General features: G+C 41.1%; 1 protein-coding gene across 6 annotated transcripts in view; it reads left to right on the forward strand.

The window, feature by feature from the left end:
• LOC132900886 (transmembrane protease serine 4-like) overlaps nucleotides 1–18,536 on the forward strand; it is a 62,745-nt gene that overhangs the window by 42,978 nt on the left and 1,231 nt on the right. For 5 of the 6 annotated variants that reach the window (XM_060943230.1, XM_060943229.1, XM_060943228.1 and 2 more), the window contains 7 exons: nucleotides 6,193–6,322; nucleotides 6,563–6,679; nucleotides 6,939–6,982; nucleotides 10,296–10,458; nucleotides 10,738–10,904; nucleotides 15,426–15,521; nucleotides 15,647–15,789. In XM_060943230.1, coding sequence (XP_060799213.1) covers nucleotides 6,193–6,322; nucleotides 6,563–6,679; nucleotides 6,939–6,982; nucleotides 10,296–10,458; nucleotides 10,738–10,904; nucleotides 15,426–15,521; nucleotides 15,647–15,789 — 860 coding nt within the window. The remainder of the gene's footprint in view (nucleotides 1–6,192; nucleotides 6,323–6,562; nucleotides 6,680–6,938; nucleotides 6,983–10,295; nucleotides 10,459–10,737; nucleotides 10,905–15,425; nucleotides 15,522–15,646; nucleotides 15,790–18,536) is intronic. The other variant, XM_060943226.1, reaches the window with a different exon arrangement.

An 18,536-nucleotide genomic window follows, 5' to 3' on the forward strand; every position in this document is an offset into this window, starting at 1 on the left:
GATTAAAACACATTCTGCTTTTTTTAGTGTGTTTTGGGGTGAAAATAAATATTTTAAAGCATTTATCATTATTGTTATGGAATGCCATTCCTGCAAAAATATAATCCTGATTATAATGACATAGTCACGGCCTTTTCCTTGAGTTCTGTTTATTTATCCCTCAGTCATTCTTCTTATTTTCTTCTGAGCCCAAATCTTTCCTGCTCCATGATGGAGTGTGCGCGCGCATTGGGACATATGATATACAAGAGCAGACATTTTCTAAATCATCATCATCAAAACTTATATTGTATAACTGATTCCCCCCTCAAAAAAAAAAAACTATTTCCATAAGAGAATATTTGTACGTGTTCTAAATGAGCACTTGCTCATCTCTCTTTCGTGAGCTCATGATGTGTTTCCCAGAAGTACTGTAAATGTCAGAGCTCATACTGGAAGAACTGTGAGGTTTATGGACAGGAACATGTAACAGAACATAAGTCTGAGCTCAGCTGCTGTGTTCACTGGATAAGACCTGAGAGAACGTTCCTCATAAAATGTGAAACCGAGCAAAAGAATCCCATCTTTTCAATCCTGCTATCAGAAGTTATAACGTGGAATTGCTATTATTCATTTCTCAATATGTTGAACGCTCTTTTCCAGGTTTGATCTCATGTTCTCCTGTATCTGGGACACTTCAGGTCAAGGAGGATTTATTGTTATTTCTCACATACCTCCAGAATCTTAGTCATGACATGGCACATGAGTAATAAACCTCTGGTAGAAATGTTCAACCTTTTTCAATACAACAACAACAATCCCTACAATAGCAGTTTCACAGATTACCACAAATACCAGTCAATTAATGGTAATTAAATGAACAATGGAAACAAATGCAATTGCTGAAAACAAATCTCATCTCATTATCTGTAGCCGCTTTATCCTGTTCTACAGGGTCACAGGCAAGCTGGAGCCTATCCCAGCTGACTACGGGCGAAAGGCGGGGCACACCCTGGACAAGTCGCCAGGTCATCACAAGGCTGACACATAGATACCCATTCACATCTACAGTCAATTTAGAGTCACCAGTTAACCTAACCTGCATGTCTTTGGGGGAAACCGGAGCACCCGGAGGAAACCCATGTGGACACGGGGAGAACATGCAAACTCCACACAGAAAGGCCCTCGCCGGCCACGGGGCTCGAACCCGGACTTTCTTGCTATGAGGCGACAGTGCTAACCACTACACCACCGTGCCACCCCTGAAAACAAATCAATTAAAATAAACATGCTTTACGAGCCGTATGAGAAATCAGATGATGATGAGAGTTTTGTTTTTACTAAAACATCAACATGTGCGAGAATGTTTTGTTGAATGTTGATTTAGAAGTAAAAATCACTGGTTTGCATCGAAACATTTAAATCATCATGTCATTGAGTAAATTCAGTTTAGCTGCATAAAAAGTGACGCTTTGGTGAACAGGAATGAGCCCTGAGGAACTTGGTTCAGTTCTCTGTGTGAGCAATGAAGTGAAAAAGTTTATGACTTTTTTATACTGTATGAGGTTTAGAAATTTTCCAACACACACTAGTGCCCTCTGGTGGTCAAAGGCATGAAGTGCAACATCTCATCTCATCTCATTATCTCTAGCCGCTTTATCCTGTTCTACAGGGTCGCAGGCAAGCTGGAGCCTATCCCAGCTGACTACGGGCGAAAGGCGGGGTACACCCTGGACAAGTCGCCAGGTCATCACAGGGCTGACACATAGACACAGACAACCATTCACACTCACATTCACACCTACGGTCAATTTAGAGTCACCAGTTAACCTAACCTGCATGTCTTTGGACTGTGGGGGAAACCGGAGCACCCGGAGGAAACCCACGTGGACATGGGGAGAACATGCAAACTCCGCACAGAAAGGCCCTCGCCACCACGGGGCACGAACCTGGACCTTCTTGCTGTGAGGCGACAGCGCTAACCACTACACCACCATGCCGCCCCATATTCTATTCTATTATTATAATACATATGGGCCACTTTTCCCATGGAATAAAAACATGTATTCTATTCCCTTCTAACGGGTTTATTGATGGCATGCAATAGTGTTATCATATTACTTATCCTCCATGTATTATGCCACTCTCCCCAATGGAGAAGGAGTGTGCAATATTGTTACAATATTGCACATTATCAAGACAACACGATATCACATGTCCGAGCTCATGCAAAGAAACAATGACAAAACTTTTCTGCTGCGCATGTGCACAATCATTTCTTTATCAGCTGGGAAAGAGAGAAGACGAAGCTAATCCAGTACTACTGTTAGGATTAGTTATGCTATAATTAAGCACGAAATAAATAAACTGAAACTGAAGACACATTGAACACCCGAAAGGCTACCAAAACTTCATTATATATTCTTGATGCATATTTACAAGAAAAAACATACCAATGGACATAAAAAAACTGGAAAAGAGACACATCAGAGATGTAAAACTTCCACACTAGCAAGTGACTGTGACAGTTTGTAACAAACATGGCTGTGAGTTTTGCTTTGTTAAAAGCGGAAGATTTTGAGAGAGTTTTGGCTGCCAGGTCGCTCCGTTATGCATAGTTGTCGATGTTGATTTTAAAAGTAAATAAGTAAGTTACACAGGGAAAATAATAATATTCAGCTTGTCTGCACTAGCACTGGCCTTCACTAACGCTACACCGGCTGGAAGGTAACTGGACTGCTGCGCTAACAGCACCGAGTCACGGGTAAGCTAGCGTTGGTCTTTGAGAATGCTGATATGAAGAGAGTGTGTATAATAATAATAATAATAATAATAATAATAGTATTGGTTGGCTTTTTTGTGGTCTATCAGATATATTACATTCAGCTACTCGTCTTCGACTCATTCAGTATCATGGTAGCTGAATGGAATATATCTGATATTCCACTCAATGCCAGCCAATAATATTTAAATATATTTCTTATTCATAGCCAAGTCTATTGGTTGATAATAATTCCCTATTATTTCCGAAGATTCTGAAACTTTAGACTCTTTTCTTTGTAAGTTCCGTGTCTATAAATTGTCTCTCGGTCCCTGCCACGTCCTGTGCAGCTCCTAAAGCCCACACTTGGGTTTGAGCTTCTTCTGATTCAAATTCCAAAGCAGTCATGTGATTGCGTTCATGAATACATTACCCTTTTCCTCGAATATCCACACTGACATTTGTTTGGCTCATTAACTTTTTTCCACATTACAAACTGAGTTCCATCACTGGAGATTTCTGAGAGTGTGAATGAGTTTGTTTGTGTTAATGTTGTGAGATGGTCATGTTAGGGATTATTGTGCACTTATATATTATTCGTTGGATGATAAATTTTTATTAAACCTGACCCTGAATCTTTTGCTGTGTGTGTGTGTGTGTGTGTGTATGTGTGTGTGTGTGTGTGTGTTTAAAAGTGCAATTTTTTAGGTTTTTATTAAAATGTATTGTGATTGAGTATCTAAAAGAACTAAATTCACTATCTCAGTTTAGTCCTGTATGGAGTAATCAGATTTTTTTGTACCAGGAAGAACAGATGCAGCATTTAAAACATGGAACTCTAAGGGACTTAAAATGGTCAATGATCTTCATTTGCCAGACTCAAATATTATGACGTCTTTTGAAGAGCTGAGCTCCAAAATTTTAGCCTTGATAGGAAACCCTTCTTTAAAGCTATACAACCTTTCAATTTCATAAAATCAGTGAAATTTGGTTCCCTCTGAAATTTGCTCATTGTGATATATGTTTATTTCTTTAATATCTCACAAAATATCAGGCCATTCTGTGGCTGGGAAGTTATTACATTTGAGAGGATTAAAGCAAATAAAGTGCATGAAATTGCTCGCGTTGCACAGTCAAGCAGACAGAGGAAGTCCGTGTGTGTGCGCATGCGCAGGTTTACATTTGAGCATGCACTGACAGTTCCATCATTCTGTCACTAAACAAACAGCTGATCACACCGAGGTGCTCGCTGAGCACCGATATTTATTAGTTTGGTCCTGCGTTTCCTTTCCTTCGTATATAACATAACGTCTTTTCTTCTCGCTTTCCGTTACTGTAGTCGGTCTTTCACATTTCATTCGCACACTCACGTCCTCCATTTTTCTCTCCTGTTTCAAATTTGTATTCCACAATGCCTTGCAGGTGGCATGGTGGTGTAGTGGTTAGCGCTGTTGCCTCACAGCAAGAAGGTCCGGGTTCGAGCCCCGTGGCCAGTGAGGGCCTTTCTGTGTGGAGTTTGCATGTTCTCCCCGTGTCCGCGTGGGTTTCCTCCAGGTGCTCCGGTTTCCCCCACAGTCCAAAGACATGCAGGTTAGGTTAACTGGTGACTCTAAATTGAGCGTAGGTGTGAATGTGAGTGTGAATGGTTGTCTGTCTCTATGTCAGCCCTGTGATGACCTGGTGACTTGTCCAGGGTGTACCCCGCCTTTCGCCCGTAGTTAGCTGGGATAGGCTCCAGCTTGCCTGCGACCCTGTAGAACAGGATAAAGTGGCTACAGATAATGAGATGAGATGAGACAATGCCTTGTGTGAATGGGGAAAGCCCACCATGTCATGCATGACATAGTATCTTGAATTGGGTCATGGTGAAGGAGGAAAAAATAGTGGAGGATTTAGGGCCACATGGAGATAAATTAATTAATTGTTCTATGAAAAAAAAACTAATTAAACTGGAAGTCTGCGATTTGAATTCAGTAGCTTTCGGTCCACTAAACAAAAATAATAGGGTGTTGGGGAAAATTATTATGTCTTACACTTGAAAAATCTGAAAGGCAGTCTACCTTTAAATACTTACAACTTAGAAGCTTTGTTAAGGTAAATCAAAATAACGTACTTTCCAAACCCTCTCTCTCCTTTGGAAGAAATGGTAAAGAAAGATTGCTTTCAAAGGGGTATTATATCAGAGTTTTAACACCTATTAACATCTCCCTCATCAGAAAACTCAAAATATAAATTGAATGCCTGGAGAGAAAGCTTTCAGCTGGATAAATCTGAGGATGATTGGAAAGCAGCCTGTACGAAAGCCCCCACTAAATTTATCAATACACGCCTTAAATTAACCCAGTACAAATGGCTAATGCAGACTTATGTGACACCAGTGGAATTGAATAAATACAACAAAAACATAAACGATATATGAACAAAATGCACAGAATCCAAATGAACACTTTCTCATTGGATGTGGCAGTGTTGGGAAATTAAAAAGTTCTGAAAAGAGGTAAGCGTGGTCATTGAAAAAATTCTCTAAACAAATTTTATTGGATCCCAAACTTTTCCTGTTGGGAAAAGTTTGAGATCCAGGAAACATACTTATAGTAAAAATGAGCAAGCATTTATAGACCTCAGCTTCCATCCATCCATTATATGTAACCACTTATCCTGTGCAGGGTCGCGGGCAGGCTGGAGCCTATCCCAGCTGACTATGGGCGAGAGGCGGGGTACACCCTGAACAACTCGCCAGGTCATCACAGGGCTGACACACAGAGACAAACAACCATTCACACTCACATTCACGCCTACGGTCAATTTAGAGTCACCAGTTAACCTAACCTGCATGTCTTTGGACTGTGGGGGAAACCGGAGCACCCGGAGGAAACCCACGCAGACACGGGGAGAACATGCAAACTCCGCACAGAAAGGCCCTCACCGGCCACGGGGCTCGAACCCGGACCTTCTTGCTGTGAGGCGACTGTCTTTGGACTGTGGTACACCCTGAACCCAGAACCTTCTTGCTGTGAGGTGACAGTGCTAACCATTACGCCACCGTGCCACCTTATAAAACTTTTATTTTCTTATTTTTATTTTCTTCTAAATGTTTGCAAATTTATCTCATTTGATATAGATTGCCATTTGTTTTGTTGATTGTAATGCAGCTACTTTATACTATACTTTATATCATACAAAGATCTGCAGCTGTATTATAGATGAAAATTTCAATTTAAAAAAGGTGTGGGGAAAAATGTTTTGTGATTGGAGTTTAAAATGTCAGCAGAGATGGAATGATTGCTCCATATTTTTCATGATCTATCCATCAGATCTCTCAACTTTGTTCAAGATGATGATGATCATTCATGGATGTAGAACTTTAACTAACTGGTGCTTTGAGACAGATTACACTGAGCTGCTGTATCTGCATGGAATCCTCTCACGTGTCCTTTCCTGTGTCTCTGCAGTCCGGTTGGCCTCGAACCTCTCCGTGCTTCAGATATATGATGGCAGTGAAACGCAGTGGCGAAGTGTGTGTGCAGATGGCTGGACTGTGGAACACACTCAAACAGCGTGTCAGCAGTTGGGATACACAGTGTGAGTGTAAAAGTCTCTGCACTCCTCAGTGGTGTAACCTGCTTTGTGTTCACATGCACGATCTGTGTTTCAGTCAACATCTGATCCAATCTCCAGCTCCACGGTTACAGTCTGATGTTCTTCATCACGATTATTATCGTCCCAGTGCACCCTCACAGAGTTACTGAGAGAGATAATGAACTAAAATGATATAAATCTTATTCAAATCACCTCCCTGTGTCTCTGATCATTTCTGTTTAGTAATCCTTCACACAGTACAATTCGACTGATGGATCTGTCGTCTGATCTGAAGAGGGCTTTTTGTGCTGTGGGACCAGCAGACGGAAGGCAGCCAGTTTCCTCCAGCATTTCAAACCAGTCAGTAATCAATCCTTTATTCACTTTACTCTCATGGGACCAACATTATCTATCTATCTATCTATCTATCTATCTATCTATCTATCTATCTATCTATCTATCTATCTATCTATCTATCTATCTATCTCTTATATGGATAAACCTGCCTTTTCATCATTCTCTGAATTTGCTGTCATGTTATTCACATAAATAAAAGTCAGATGTGGAGGACATCTGGATCCAGGACAGTGCAGTTATGACATCTTTGTGTCTCTTCTAGAAAAACATGCAGTTCAGGTTCAGTCGTTTCTTTATCCTGCTCAGGTAAGATATCATTTTGATTTTAAAGCTGAACATAAAATAATATGAAACAGATGTATGTGAAAACAAGCTCACAGCTGGACCCCAGAAATACAGTGGCTATAAAAAGTGTACACTCCCTGTTAAAATGATGGGGTTTTATGATGTTAAAAAAAAAGAGACCACGTTAAATAATTTCAAAACTTTTCCTGCTTTTAATGTGACCTATAACCTGTACAATTCAATTGAAAAACAAACAAATCTGTTTGGGGGGAAAACAACAACAACAACAACAAAAAGCTGGTTGCATAAGTATGCACACCCTTAAACTAATACTTTGTTGAAGCACCTTTTGATTTAATTCCAGCGTTCAGTCTGTTTGGGTTGGAGTCTATCAGCCTGCTACATCTAAACTTGGCAATATTTGCCCACTCTTCCTTGCAAAAGCGCTCCAAATCTGTCAGAATGCGAGGACATCTCTTGTGCACAGCCCTCTTCAGGTCACCCCACAGATTTTCAATTGGGTTTAGGTCTGGGCTCTGGCTGGGCCGTTCCAAAACTTTTTTGGGGTCACTGTCATGCTGAAAGATGAAATTCGTCTTCATCTTCAGCTTTCTAGCAGACACCTGAAGGTTTTGGGCCAAAATTGACTGGTATTTAGAACTGTTCATAATTCCCTCCACCTTGATTAAATCCCCTGTTCCAGATGAAGAAAAACAACCCCAAAACATGATGCTGCCACCACCATGCTTCACCGTGGGTATGGGGTTCTTTTGGTGATGCGCAGTGTTGTTTTTGCACCAAACATACCTTTTGGAATTGTGGCCAAAAAGTTCAACCTTGGTTTCATCAGACCAGAACACATTTTCCCACATGCTTTTGGGAGAGTTGATGTATTTTTAGCCGGGCCTGGATGTTTTTCTTTGACCCTACCCCATAGTCCAGACATATGGAGAATACGGGAGATTGTTGTCACATGTAGTATACAACCAGTACTTATCAGAAATTCCTGCAGCTCCTTCAGTGTTGCTGTCGGCCTCTTGGCAGCCTTCCTGACCAGTTTTCGTCTTGTCTTTTCATCAATTTTGGAGGAACGTCCAGTTCTCGGTAATGTCACTGTTGTCCCATATTTTCATCACTTCTTGATGACTGTCTTCACTGTGCTCCATGGTACGGTATATCTAATGCCGTGGAAATGTTTTTGTCCCCTTCTCCTGACTGATACCTTTCAACAATGAGATCCCTTTGATGCTCTGTAAGCTCTCTGCGAACCCTGGCTTTTGCTGGAGGATGCGACGGAGTAAATGTCTGAACTTTATTTGGGGTTAATCAGAGTCATTTTAATTGATGGCAGGTGTGAACCCAAAAAGACGCTGTAATTAAATCAAAAGGTGCTTCAACAAATTAGTTTAAGGGTGTGCATACTTATGCAACCAGCTTATTGTGCTTTTTTTATGCTTTTGCCCCCAACAGATTTGTTTGTTTTTCAATTGAATTGTACAGGTTATAGGTCACATTAAAGGTGGGAGAAGTTTTGAAATTATTTATCATGGTCTCATTTTCTTTACATCAGAAAAGCCTATCATTTTAACAGGGTGTGTCCACTTTGTATATCCACTGTACCACCGTTTTCTCCAGACACACCTATCAATATCGCCATCAAGTGCAGATCTGACTCGATAGAACCCATGGAGTGAGGGCTTCAAACCCATCCTGATCTAAAAACAATCCTGTGTTCATGCCTCCTGAGACCCTGTCTGAGGGCAGATGCAAAGATCAAACTTTAAAAGATCATTTTATGACTTTGAGCAAATATTTCTTGAAACACACTGTTGTGGACCTTGGTTATTTTTGTCGCACAATTTCATTACACATCGCTACCTTCAAACAATTTGAGGTTTAATTTCAGATTTCTATAGGACTGCTGATTAACAGAGGTTGGTGAGATACTGAGTCTAACACAAGAAGTAAAATATATAAAATAAAAACACAGCAGGATCGAGTGCATTTCACAGCTGGTATGAAAATTACAAAAGTCCTTCAGTATAAATTGAAATTGCTGTTGTTTTTCCATCTACAGTAAAGGTACATCACGGCAATGTGGCATTTTATAACCATAAAATATAACATCACATTGCAAATAGGGGAAAAAAAAAATCACTGGATACAAAACACAAATATATGGCTATACATGCAATAGATATGATACAATGTGTATTAGGACCATTTTGGTCACAAAAAAAAAAAAAAATAGAAAAAAAAAAATATATATATATATATACACACACACACACACACACACACACACAGATGAGAGTACTATTGAGATAAAAAAAAAAAACCTCAGAATTTCTGAGATTAAAGCTGCAAATTTATGAGAAAAAAAAAATCAGATATTCTCTGAGATTATATAGTCATCGAAAAAAGCTTGGAAAAAAAAGTGGCTTTTTTTTTGTCAAAGAACCAGATAATTTCACTTTTCAAGGTCCGATCAATGTCATCACACTACAAACGCCACGGTGGAGCTGAGAGTTACAGGAAATGCAGTGTTTCCTTCTCAATCACGCAATATCAAAGAATAAATCACTAAGAGATTTTCAACTGCATTTCCCATAATGCACTGCAGCCAGGAAGCATGAGATTGTTGTCTCAACAATCTTTACAAGTTTCTCTTTCTTGAAAATATATAACTTTATAATATCAGTGAATATCTGAGTGTCTATCCATCCATCCATTATCCATAACCACTTATCCTGTGCAGGGTCACAGGTGAGCTGGAGCCTATCCCAGCTGACTATGGGCGAAAGGCGGGGTACACCCTGGACAAGCCGCCAGGTCATCACAGGGCTGACACATAGACACAGACAACCATTCACACTCACATTCACACCTACGGTCAATTTAGAGTCACCAGTTAACCTAACCTGCATGTCTTTGGACTGTGGGGGAAACCGGAGCACCTGGAGGAAACCCACGCGGACACGGGGAGAACATGCAAACTCCGCACAGAAAGGCCCCTGGGCTCAAACCCAGAACCTTCTTGCTGTGAGGTGACAGTGCTAACCATTATACCACTGTGCCACCTGCTATTATACTATATAACTATAAAATGTTTATTTGCGATTGTTATTTGGCAAAGAAACAAGCTCATAGGGTTTCTCAACAAGTTCCCCAGGGAACCACTTTGGTCCAGGAACATACAGAAATTTTAAGTTTGGTTTATCTGAAATGTAAAACAGAGAATATTCTCTTAAAGAAATAATCACCGAAATCAGTATTGTACATTTCCCCATTTGTTTAGTGGATCTGACCTCAGGGTGTGATTGTGTTCTTGTAGACTGTGGGCCCCAGACAGCTGAGTCCAGGATTGTAGGAGGTCAAAGTACAAACATCGAGAACTGGCCATGGCAGGTGAGCCTTCAGCAGAATGGCCAGCACACATGTGGAGGCTCGGTGCTGTCTCCGCTCTGGATCATCACAGCAGCCCACTGCTTTACAGAGTGAGTGCTTCAACTCTGACCTCTCTCTCTCTCTCTCTCTCTCTCTCTCTCTCTCTCACACACACACACACACACACACACAAACACACACACGATATGGTTTTTGTTTCCAAACTGCATTTTGTATCATCAGCATTGCATGTCATTGAAGGAAAAATGCGCAACATTTTTGGATTTTGAGATGATCTTTTCGAGCATTTAGTCACACTGAGTCTTTTGTTCTTCTTAACATGTAATAGTAAAAATATGACAATCTGTTTCCCACTGATTTTCTTCAAGCAGCAAGAATGAGGTGAGCAGATGGTCGGTGGTGGCTGGCAGCACATACATGACAAGCCTCGGAGGCTACGCTGTGGATAAAATCATTTTAAATGGAAATTATGACTCGACAACCAATGATTACGACATGGCAATGATGAAACTCACAAAACCACTCAGTCTGAAAGGTAGGATTGTGCAGATCAGTGTTTATTCACTGTCCAACAGACACACAACAAAGGACATTAAATACTTACTGCCAACTGGATCAGACATGAGACACTCAAACCCACTCAGTGGGGATGTTGGATTACAAGTTAGGAAATTAATTCTGGCTTTGCATCAGTTATTTCGCTAATAAACCCAGTTTAGTTTTCATCTTTAATCCTTTGCACTTTTCACCCAGTAACTGGGATGTGGGATGCCATAGGGCTGAGGGTGTGGAACAGCCCCAACTTTCAGGAACTGCTCAAATCATAAATCAAAAACATGTAGATTATCAATACATATACACATACATACATCAGCTAAACAAACTTCTGACCCTGTGTCTGAAACCACTCACTATATAGTGGGCTATATAGTGAGTTCACCATTTTGTAGTGCTGTCCGAATGTCTCTCATCTCATCTCATCATCTCTAGCCGCTTTATCCTGTTCTACAGGGTCGCAGGCAAGCTGGAGCCTATCCCAGCTGACTACGGGCGAAAGGCGGGGTACACCCTGGACAAGTCGCCAGGTCATCACAGGGCTGACACATAGACACAGACAACCATTCACACTCACATTCACACCTACGGTCAATTTAGAGTCACCAGTTAACCTAACCTGCATGTCTTTGGACTGTGGGGGAAACCGGAGCACCCGGAGGAAACCCACGCGGACACGGGGAGAACATGCAAACTCCGCACAGAAAGACCCTCGCCGGCCACGGGACTCGAACCCGGACCTTCTTGCTGTGAGGCAACAGTGCTAACCACTACACCACCATGCCGCCCCCTGTCTGAATGTATAGTGAGAATTATTACACCCTATATAGTGGACTCATAGTATCCCACGTTGCATCGAACTGAACTGAAAGATGCAGCAGACACAAAGTACTTTGGCTTGATTAATACGCTCAGTATAATATGGATTTATCACAAAAATGCATGCATGCATTTATTATTTTGAAAACCCACCATCCGACTGATCTGGCATGTTTTAATTGTGTGACATTAATGACGTAAATAACGGCGTGGCGGAGTAGTGTCCGAAAGCGTTTTTTTTTTTTCATTTTACCAATGAGCTCACTATATAGTCCTCTATATAGTAATTCCCTAGATAGTGAATAGGGAGTAGTGAACGAGCGAGTGAGTGATTTCGGACATAGCACAGGAGTTTTCACTTCCCAGTTTCTCTGTAACACAATGAGCAGGGTTACGTTTTTGTCTCTTAAACTTCATTGGAGAAAAGAAGCGACGCTGTGAGTCTGCATTTTAAGGAACCTGTTAACTTTAAAATGGAAACTCAAAATGTGCAAAGCTCAGAGAGACACACCTGAGAGAACGCAAATGTGTCATTACTGCAAAAGGACAATTCACAATGAGGGAGTGAAAACTTATCAACTAAACAGTTTTTAGATTTTTATTTTCAAATAATTTTGTGCACATCTAAATGCTCCAAATCTTAATTGTATTTCTGTGAAAGGTCACGCCAAAAGGAGCAGAAAAAAATCCCACTGTGAGAGAATTCAATTTGATGTGCAATAAAACAAAAAGAGAAATAATCATGGGGGGGAATACTTTCTGAAAGCATCGTACCTTAATGATTAAAACAACAGTTATTCTCTTAGACTTCAGAATTTTAAGAGAGAAACAATGCTGTGGGCCGCGGATTGTGTGTGTGTGAGAACAAATGAACAACAGAACACTGGCAGTATGTTCTTCCAGTCTGTAGTAGAGCGGCAACTACAGTTATCGATAGCCTGGGCCCGCCCAGTGTTGCCAGATTGGGCGGTTTTAAGTGCATTTTGGCGGGTTTTGAACATATTTTGGGCTGGAAAACGTCAGCAGCATCTGGCAACACTGGGCCCGCCCATCCTAAGCGTGACGCAACACGAGGGCCTGTTGCGAGCTTAGTCTGGCCACGCAAGCTATCTACAGCTCTTCCAAGCTCCCGAAAAATCGGGAACCAATCAACTTTGAGCATCTCCAACGGCCTTGGGTAGAGGCGTGTTCAAGGCACTGACGTAGTAGAACTGCGACCGGAAGCCATAGATTGTTTACAGAATCTATGCCGGAAGCTCTTCATTCACGCTTCCGCATCTATTACGCATAGATGCTGTATTGAAAGCATTCAACGGGAAGTTCTCATTGAAAACGGAGCAAAGAGCAGCCCTGGAGGTATTTATTGAAAGGAAGGACGTTTTCGCCTTGCTCCCGACCGGCTTCGGTAAGAGTTTAATCTACCAGTTAGCCCCGTCGCGTCACATACGTCAGAGGAAAGAGTGATGTGATTGGTTTAAGCTTCGTCACAGCCTTTTCTGGCTTCGACCAGTAGCAAACTGAGGCATTTCAGGGAGGCGGGTCAACCACGGGCTCTGGGAAATGGTTGGGCTTAATATCTTGGCCAGACCAATAGCTCGGAGAGCTTTGAAGTCGCGTTAGCCAGGCTAAGTTATCAACACCTTAATGATCTTTTGGCCATTGCAAAAGTAGAAAAGACTTTCAATATGTAAATTGTGCATGAATAATTACTCAAACGTCCACTGGAAAAAAATTAGTTGATTCCCGATTACTTAGCGTATCAGATCATGTGACACCGTTCCACAATTATCGACACCGTTCCACAATTATCGACACCCAGATGATTATTTATAAAAGAATAATCAGTATGTGGTATTAAGTTAACAAAACATAGTTTTTATTTAAAATTTGATTTACACAGACTTATATTAGTACAAAATATATTTCCCTTTGGTGACTGACCCCTTGAAAATGGTTCCTCCAGGAACGATGACGTTTCAGTTGTCAAGACAACGGAAAAACTAAAATACAAAAACAGAAAGATACGTCACAATGCTCTTGTGCACAAAACAAAATGCTCTTGTATTTTAGTTTTTCCGTTGTCTTGACAACTGAAACGTCATCGTTCCTGGAGGAACCATTTTCAAGGGGTCAGTCACCAAAGGGTTAATATAAATATATGGATGTCGGTGTTTATGTAAATGAAGAAGTAATTCAAATGTTTGTAAACAAATGAGCTGATAATGTTTAACCTGTCAGAAAATCTTTTTGTTCCACTTTCTACCCACTTTCTAAGTATTTTTGTCGATCACATTTTGTTGATCATTCGTTGTTGTTGGTTGTATTAATTTCTAGTTTTGTAGTTTACCAATAAATGTCAACAGGCAATTGACATTGTAACCACATGAAAATCCAGGTAAAAGGTCGCATGTCATTCCTCGATCCAAAATATAAAATATCGACTGATTTTGTAATATGTGGTAGAGATTTACAACAAACTGCAAAAAAATATATTTTCTAAATGGAATAGAAAAATCTGAATATTTCAAGCATGTAATTTTTTATATGCTCGTAATCTAATTCTGGTCTAATTCTATTTATTGCAAAAGGATTCCAAATACTCTATAAACATTCCATTCTATTATGAATCAGAAAAAAAATATATAAATCCCAGCACTTTTGTTTTTTTAAAGTCCTTCATCTGCTTCAACAATGTTACACAACGATCGATCCATAACAGTTGTAAATGTCACTTAATTCCACAGGGTGTCGATAATGGTGGACCCCGGTGAAAGTGATCACTATTATCGACGCCTCATGTGACTTCTCAAACATGTGTTTAGATACAAAATGGCGACTGTCAAATGAAAGAGTAAGAAACAAAGTAGGTTTTGACGAGGAGATCATGAAATATCGGTGAATTTGATCAGTAAAAACATGTCCATGATCTTTCCACCATGCTTACCTGCGATGATAACGTCCGGGTTTTCCTCAAATTGCTGATCGTGCAAAAAAAAAAAAAATTCTATCTCAGGTAATGAGCTGTGTCATCAGACGACAAGATCAAAGGGCGAGGGCGGGTCTTCTGGTTGATTAATTAACCAATAATAACTGTTGGAACTGAAACTCACCTTTTGTAAAATTGTTTTTTATTGGTAAATCTGAGGGCAGCACGGTGGTGTAGTGGTTAGCGCTGTCATCTCACAGCAAGAAGGTCCAGGTTCGAGCCCCGTGGCCGTCAAGGGCCTTTCTGTGCGGAGTTTGCATGTTCTCCCCGTGTCCGCGTGGGTTTCCTCCGGGTGCTCCGGTTTCCCCCACAGTCCAAAGACATGCAGGTTAGGTTAACTGGTGACTCTAAATTGACCGTAGGTGTGAATGTGAGTGTGAATGGTTGTCTGTGTCTATGTGTCAGCCCTGTGATGACCTGGCGACTTGTCCAGGGTGTACCCCGCCTTTCGCCCGTAGTCAGCTGGAATAGGCTCCAGCTTGCCTGCAACCCTGTAGAACAGCGGCTACAGATAATGAGATGAGATGGTAAATCTGAAAAGGTGTCGATAATTATGGACTGTTGATAATTGTAGTCACTGCTCTATTTGTTATTTTATTCTCTAATCCTGTTCAGAATAGAGCAGTGTTAATGGTGGCTGTGAAGTAATTGATTTTTTTTTTTGTGTGTGTGTGTATATGTGTTAATTCCCATCAGCCACCGTGAAGCCAGTCTGCCTCCCACCTCACGGTCTTGGGCTCACTGTAGGAAGCCTACTGGTGGTAACTGGCTGGGGCCATCTGCAGGAGAATGGTAGTATTGCAGTACAAATTGGCAACCAATACACTTTTTCAAAATGTTGTCTTTCCATTTTTTTCTTTATTGTATTTGTGCATATTTTTTTTCCTGAAACACAACTTCCTTCTGTTGTAAACTAGGCCAGCTGTCATCAGATCTTCAGCAGGCTGATATTCCTCTCATAGGGCATGATAAGTGTTCGAGTCCTACAGTTTATGGAGTGAGCATCACTCGGAGAATGCTCTGTGCCGGGTATCTGCAGGGCAAAGTGGACGCGTGCCAGGTAGACATTTTAAATTCAGGTTTATTGACATGTAAATAAATTAAAACGTATTCATAATTAGGAGGATCAGCATGAAGGGCTTGGAAATTCAACTGGAATTGACAGGATTGAAATTTTCTTTGGGCTTTTGTTCGTAATCATCTTGTTCTCTGATAAACTGTACACAGTAGATAAGAGACTGGGTCAATAGATGATGAGAAAAGAGCCTGAAATGTCCTCAGTGACCTTTAAAACCTCCTCAGCTTTAACAGAAGCATGATAAAAACACAACATGCTTTCACAAATTCCTTCATATGACATGGCTTACATCAGCCATTTATTTATTTGTTTGTTTGTGGCCTTCACTGGGCCAATTTTATTCAGACAGTCCTGTCATCTGACAAAGATTTACTGTTTTACATGTTTTGACCACCTCGAATGGTCTTTTGAACCTTTTGAGGAATGAAGCGGTTTTCAGTATAGTTCCTTGGAACGTGTGGATCCGGGAGGCAATTTAGAGTGAAACAGTGAATCACTTGTATCCAGAAATATGACTTATTCATACTGTAGCTACGAAACATGGTGTCTGCAAAGTGGGCGCAAACATACAATTATACAATTTTAATTTTCATTAAAAATATCTCTGTGAAGGTTCCCAGTCATCCAGGTCATTGTAAACCAGAGGTGCTAAAGAAGGCAACTGGACTTGCTTGACATTCTTGAAGACGTTTTACCTCTCATCCGAAAGGCTTCTTCAGTTCTGTTTGACGAGTGGGGAGTTCCAGGGATTTATCCTCTAGTGGACCAAAATCAACCCTAAGGAGAGTTGTTGAGGTCATATGGGTTGTTGAGTCATCCTGTAGGTGTTAGGGTCACTGGGGGCCGGGTGGGTGTGAACGGTGTTAGCAGCTTAGAGGGTCTTTTCGGTGATCTACAGGTCGTTGGCTCTCTCTGCCATCAGGTGAGTCATTGAAGTTAGTTGAGTTTTGGTGCAGATGTGGCCAGGACTCTGCAGTCTATCTTCATCTCAATAACAAAGGACACTTGTTTCAGGACTGCAATATACGCATTTTAGACAGAGAATACCAGTGGTTTGAAAGAGGAGTAAAAGAAGCCAACTTCGTCAACCTGGAACGACCATCACTGAACAAAGGAGGTGGTCTGAGACACCACTTATCAGCCACCTACAATGCAGTCTTTGGCACACTTCCCAGAAAACTGAATACACATCCACATCAAGACTGACTTCAGTGACTCAGGCTACATCCACACGACAACGGCAACGAGATGTTATTTAAAAAAATATCGCGTCCACATGGGCAACGATCAGTAAAATATCAGGTCCATATGGCAACGCAACGCTTGCTGAAAACAATGCAATCCACATGCCACACCTCTAGGGGCGCTGTACGACGGTCCCTTCGGAGACACCAGAACAATAGAAGAAGTAAGGACGCATGCACATAAACTATTATGTGCGAGACTTCATATTAGCCACAAAGTCAGAAAAATCTGTTCGTAAAATTACATTATAAATGACCAAATACAATGAAAAGTATTTTTCCAGTCTCACCTGTGAAAGGTAATCCCATGTGATCTCGTTTGGACGGCAAACCTGTTGGTACAGTTAAACGCAGCACATGAATGAGGCATCTTTATTCTCCGCTTTGACCCATCCAATATGGCGGCGAGGATGACGTATGATTCTACGCGGAAGGCGGTGTCTTTAATGGTCCGGAATAAATTGAATGCTACACGTTGATGGATTAATTTGTTCTTCTACGCCCTTTTCGAGGAATGTATTGTAGGACTTAAACCAACATCTGAAGAGGTGAGATCACTCCTTTTTTTCCCTATTTTTGCTGGCAGGATTGACTCTGCCCTAAGAGCTATTCTCTCTCTCTCACTTTGCACCATTACACAATAAATATTCACAGTGAAAATATTTTGTAAGCGCATTTCATGAACCAAGTTATAGGATTTGTTGACAACTCGCATCGAGTTCGTTATACTTCTACCCGGCGTGAAGCACTGACAGTCATGTGGTTGTGATGTCATCGTAAACAAATCCGTTCTACTCATCCAGACGACTTCGCAATGGCAACGTTGCCAAATCTTTCCACTCTGGAACCCGTTCTCAAAAGATTGCGTTTTGGGGCACCCAAAACGCCGGTGCCGTGTGGACGCCAGGCCTAAACGATAAACAATTGTATCGGATTCACCTGAATCCGTTGCCGTGTGGACAGGGCCTCACATGATGGCAGAGATAGCCAACAACACACAGATCACCCTAACGACCCTTGAGGTTGCTAACACCATTCACATCCACCTGGCCTCCAGTGACCCTAATAACATACAGGATAACGGAGAGCATCAACGACCCATGTGACCTCAACGACTCTCCTTAGGGTTGCTTTTGGTCCACTAGAGGATAAACACCTGGAACTCCTCACTAGTTAGACAGAACTGAAGAAGCCTTTCAGATGAGAAGTGAAACGTCTTCAAGAATTTCAAATGAGTCCAGTTGCCTTTTTTAACACTTAGGGATTAAAAATATCCCTGTACACATTTGAACAATGAAAATGAAAGAAGAAAATGCCTTGATTATAATTATTTTTATTTATTTTTTATTATTATTAAACAGAAACTTAAACAGTATGTTTATCTCGGGTTTCTTTACTGTTCGGTGCAAGAAATTGCCCCTGGGACACTACTCCTAAAGCTTGCTTGGACCACGCACATCGCTGTTTGTGGCTATATATATTTTG

The sequence above is a fragment of the Neoarius graeffei genome, chromosome 16 (genome assembly GCF_027579695.1).
Source record: "Neoarius graeffei isolate fNeoGra1 chromosome 16, fNeoGra1.pri, whole genome shotgun sequence".
NCBI classification, from domain to species: domain Eukaryota; kingdom Metazoa; phylum Chordata; class Actinopteri; order Siluriformes; family Ariidae; genus Neoarius; species Neoarius graeffei.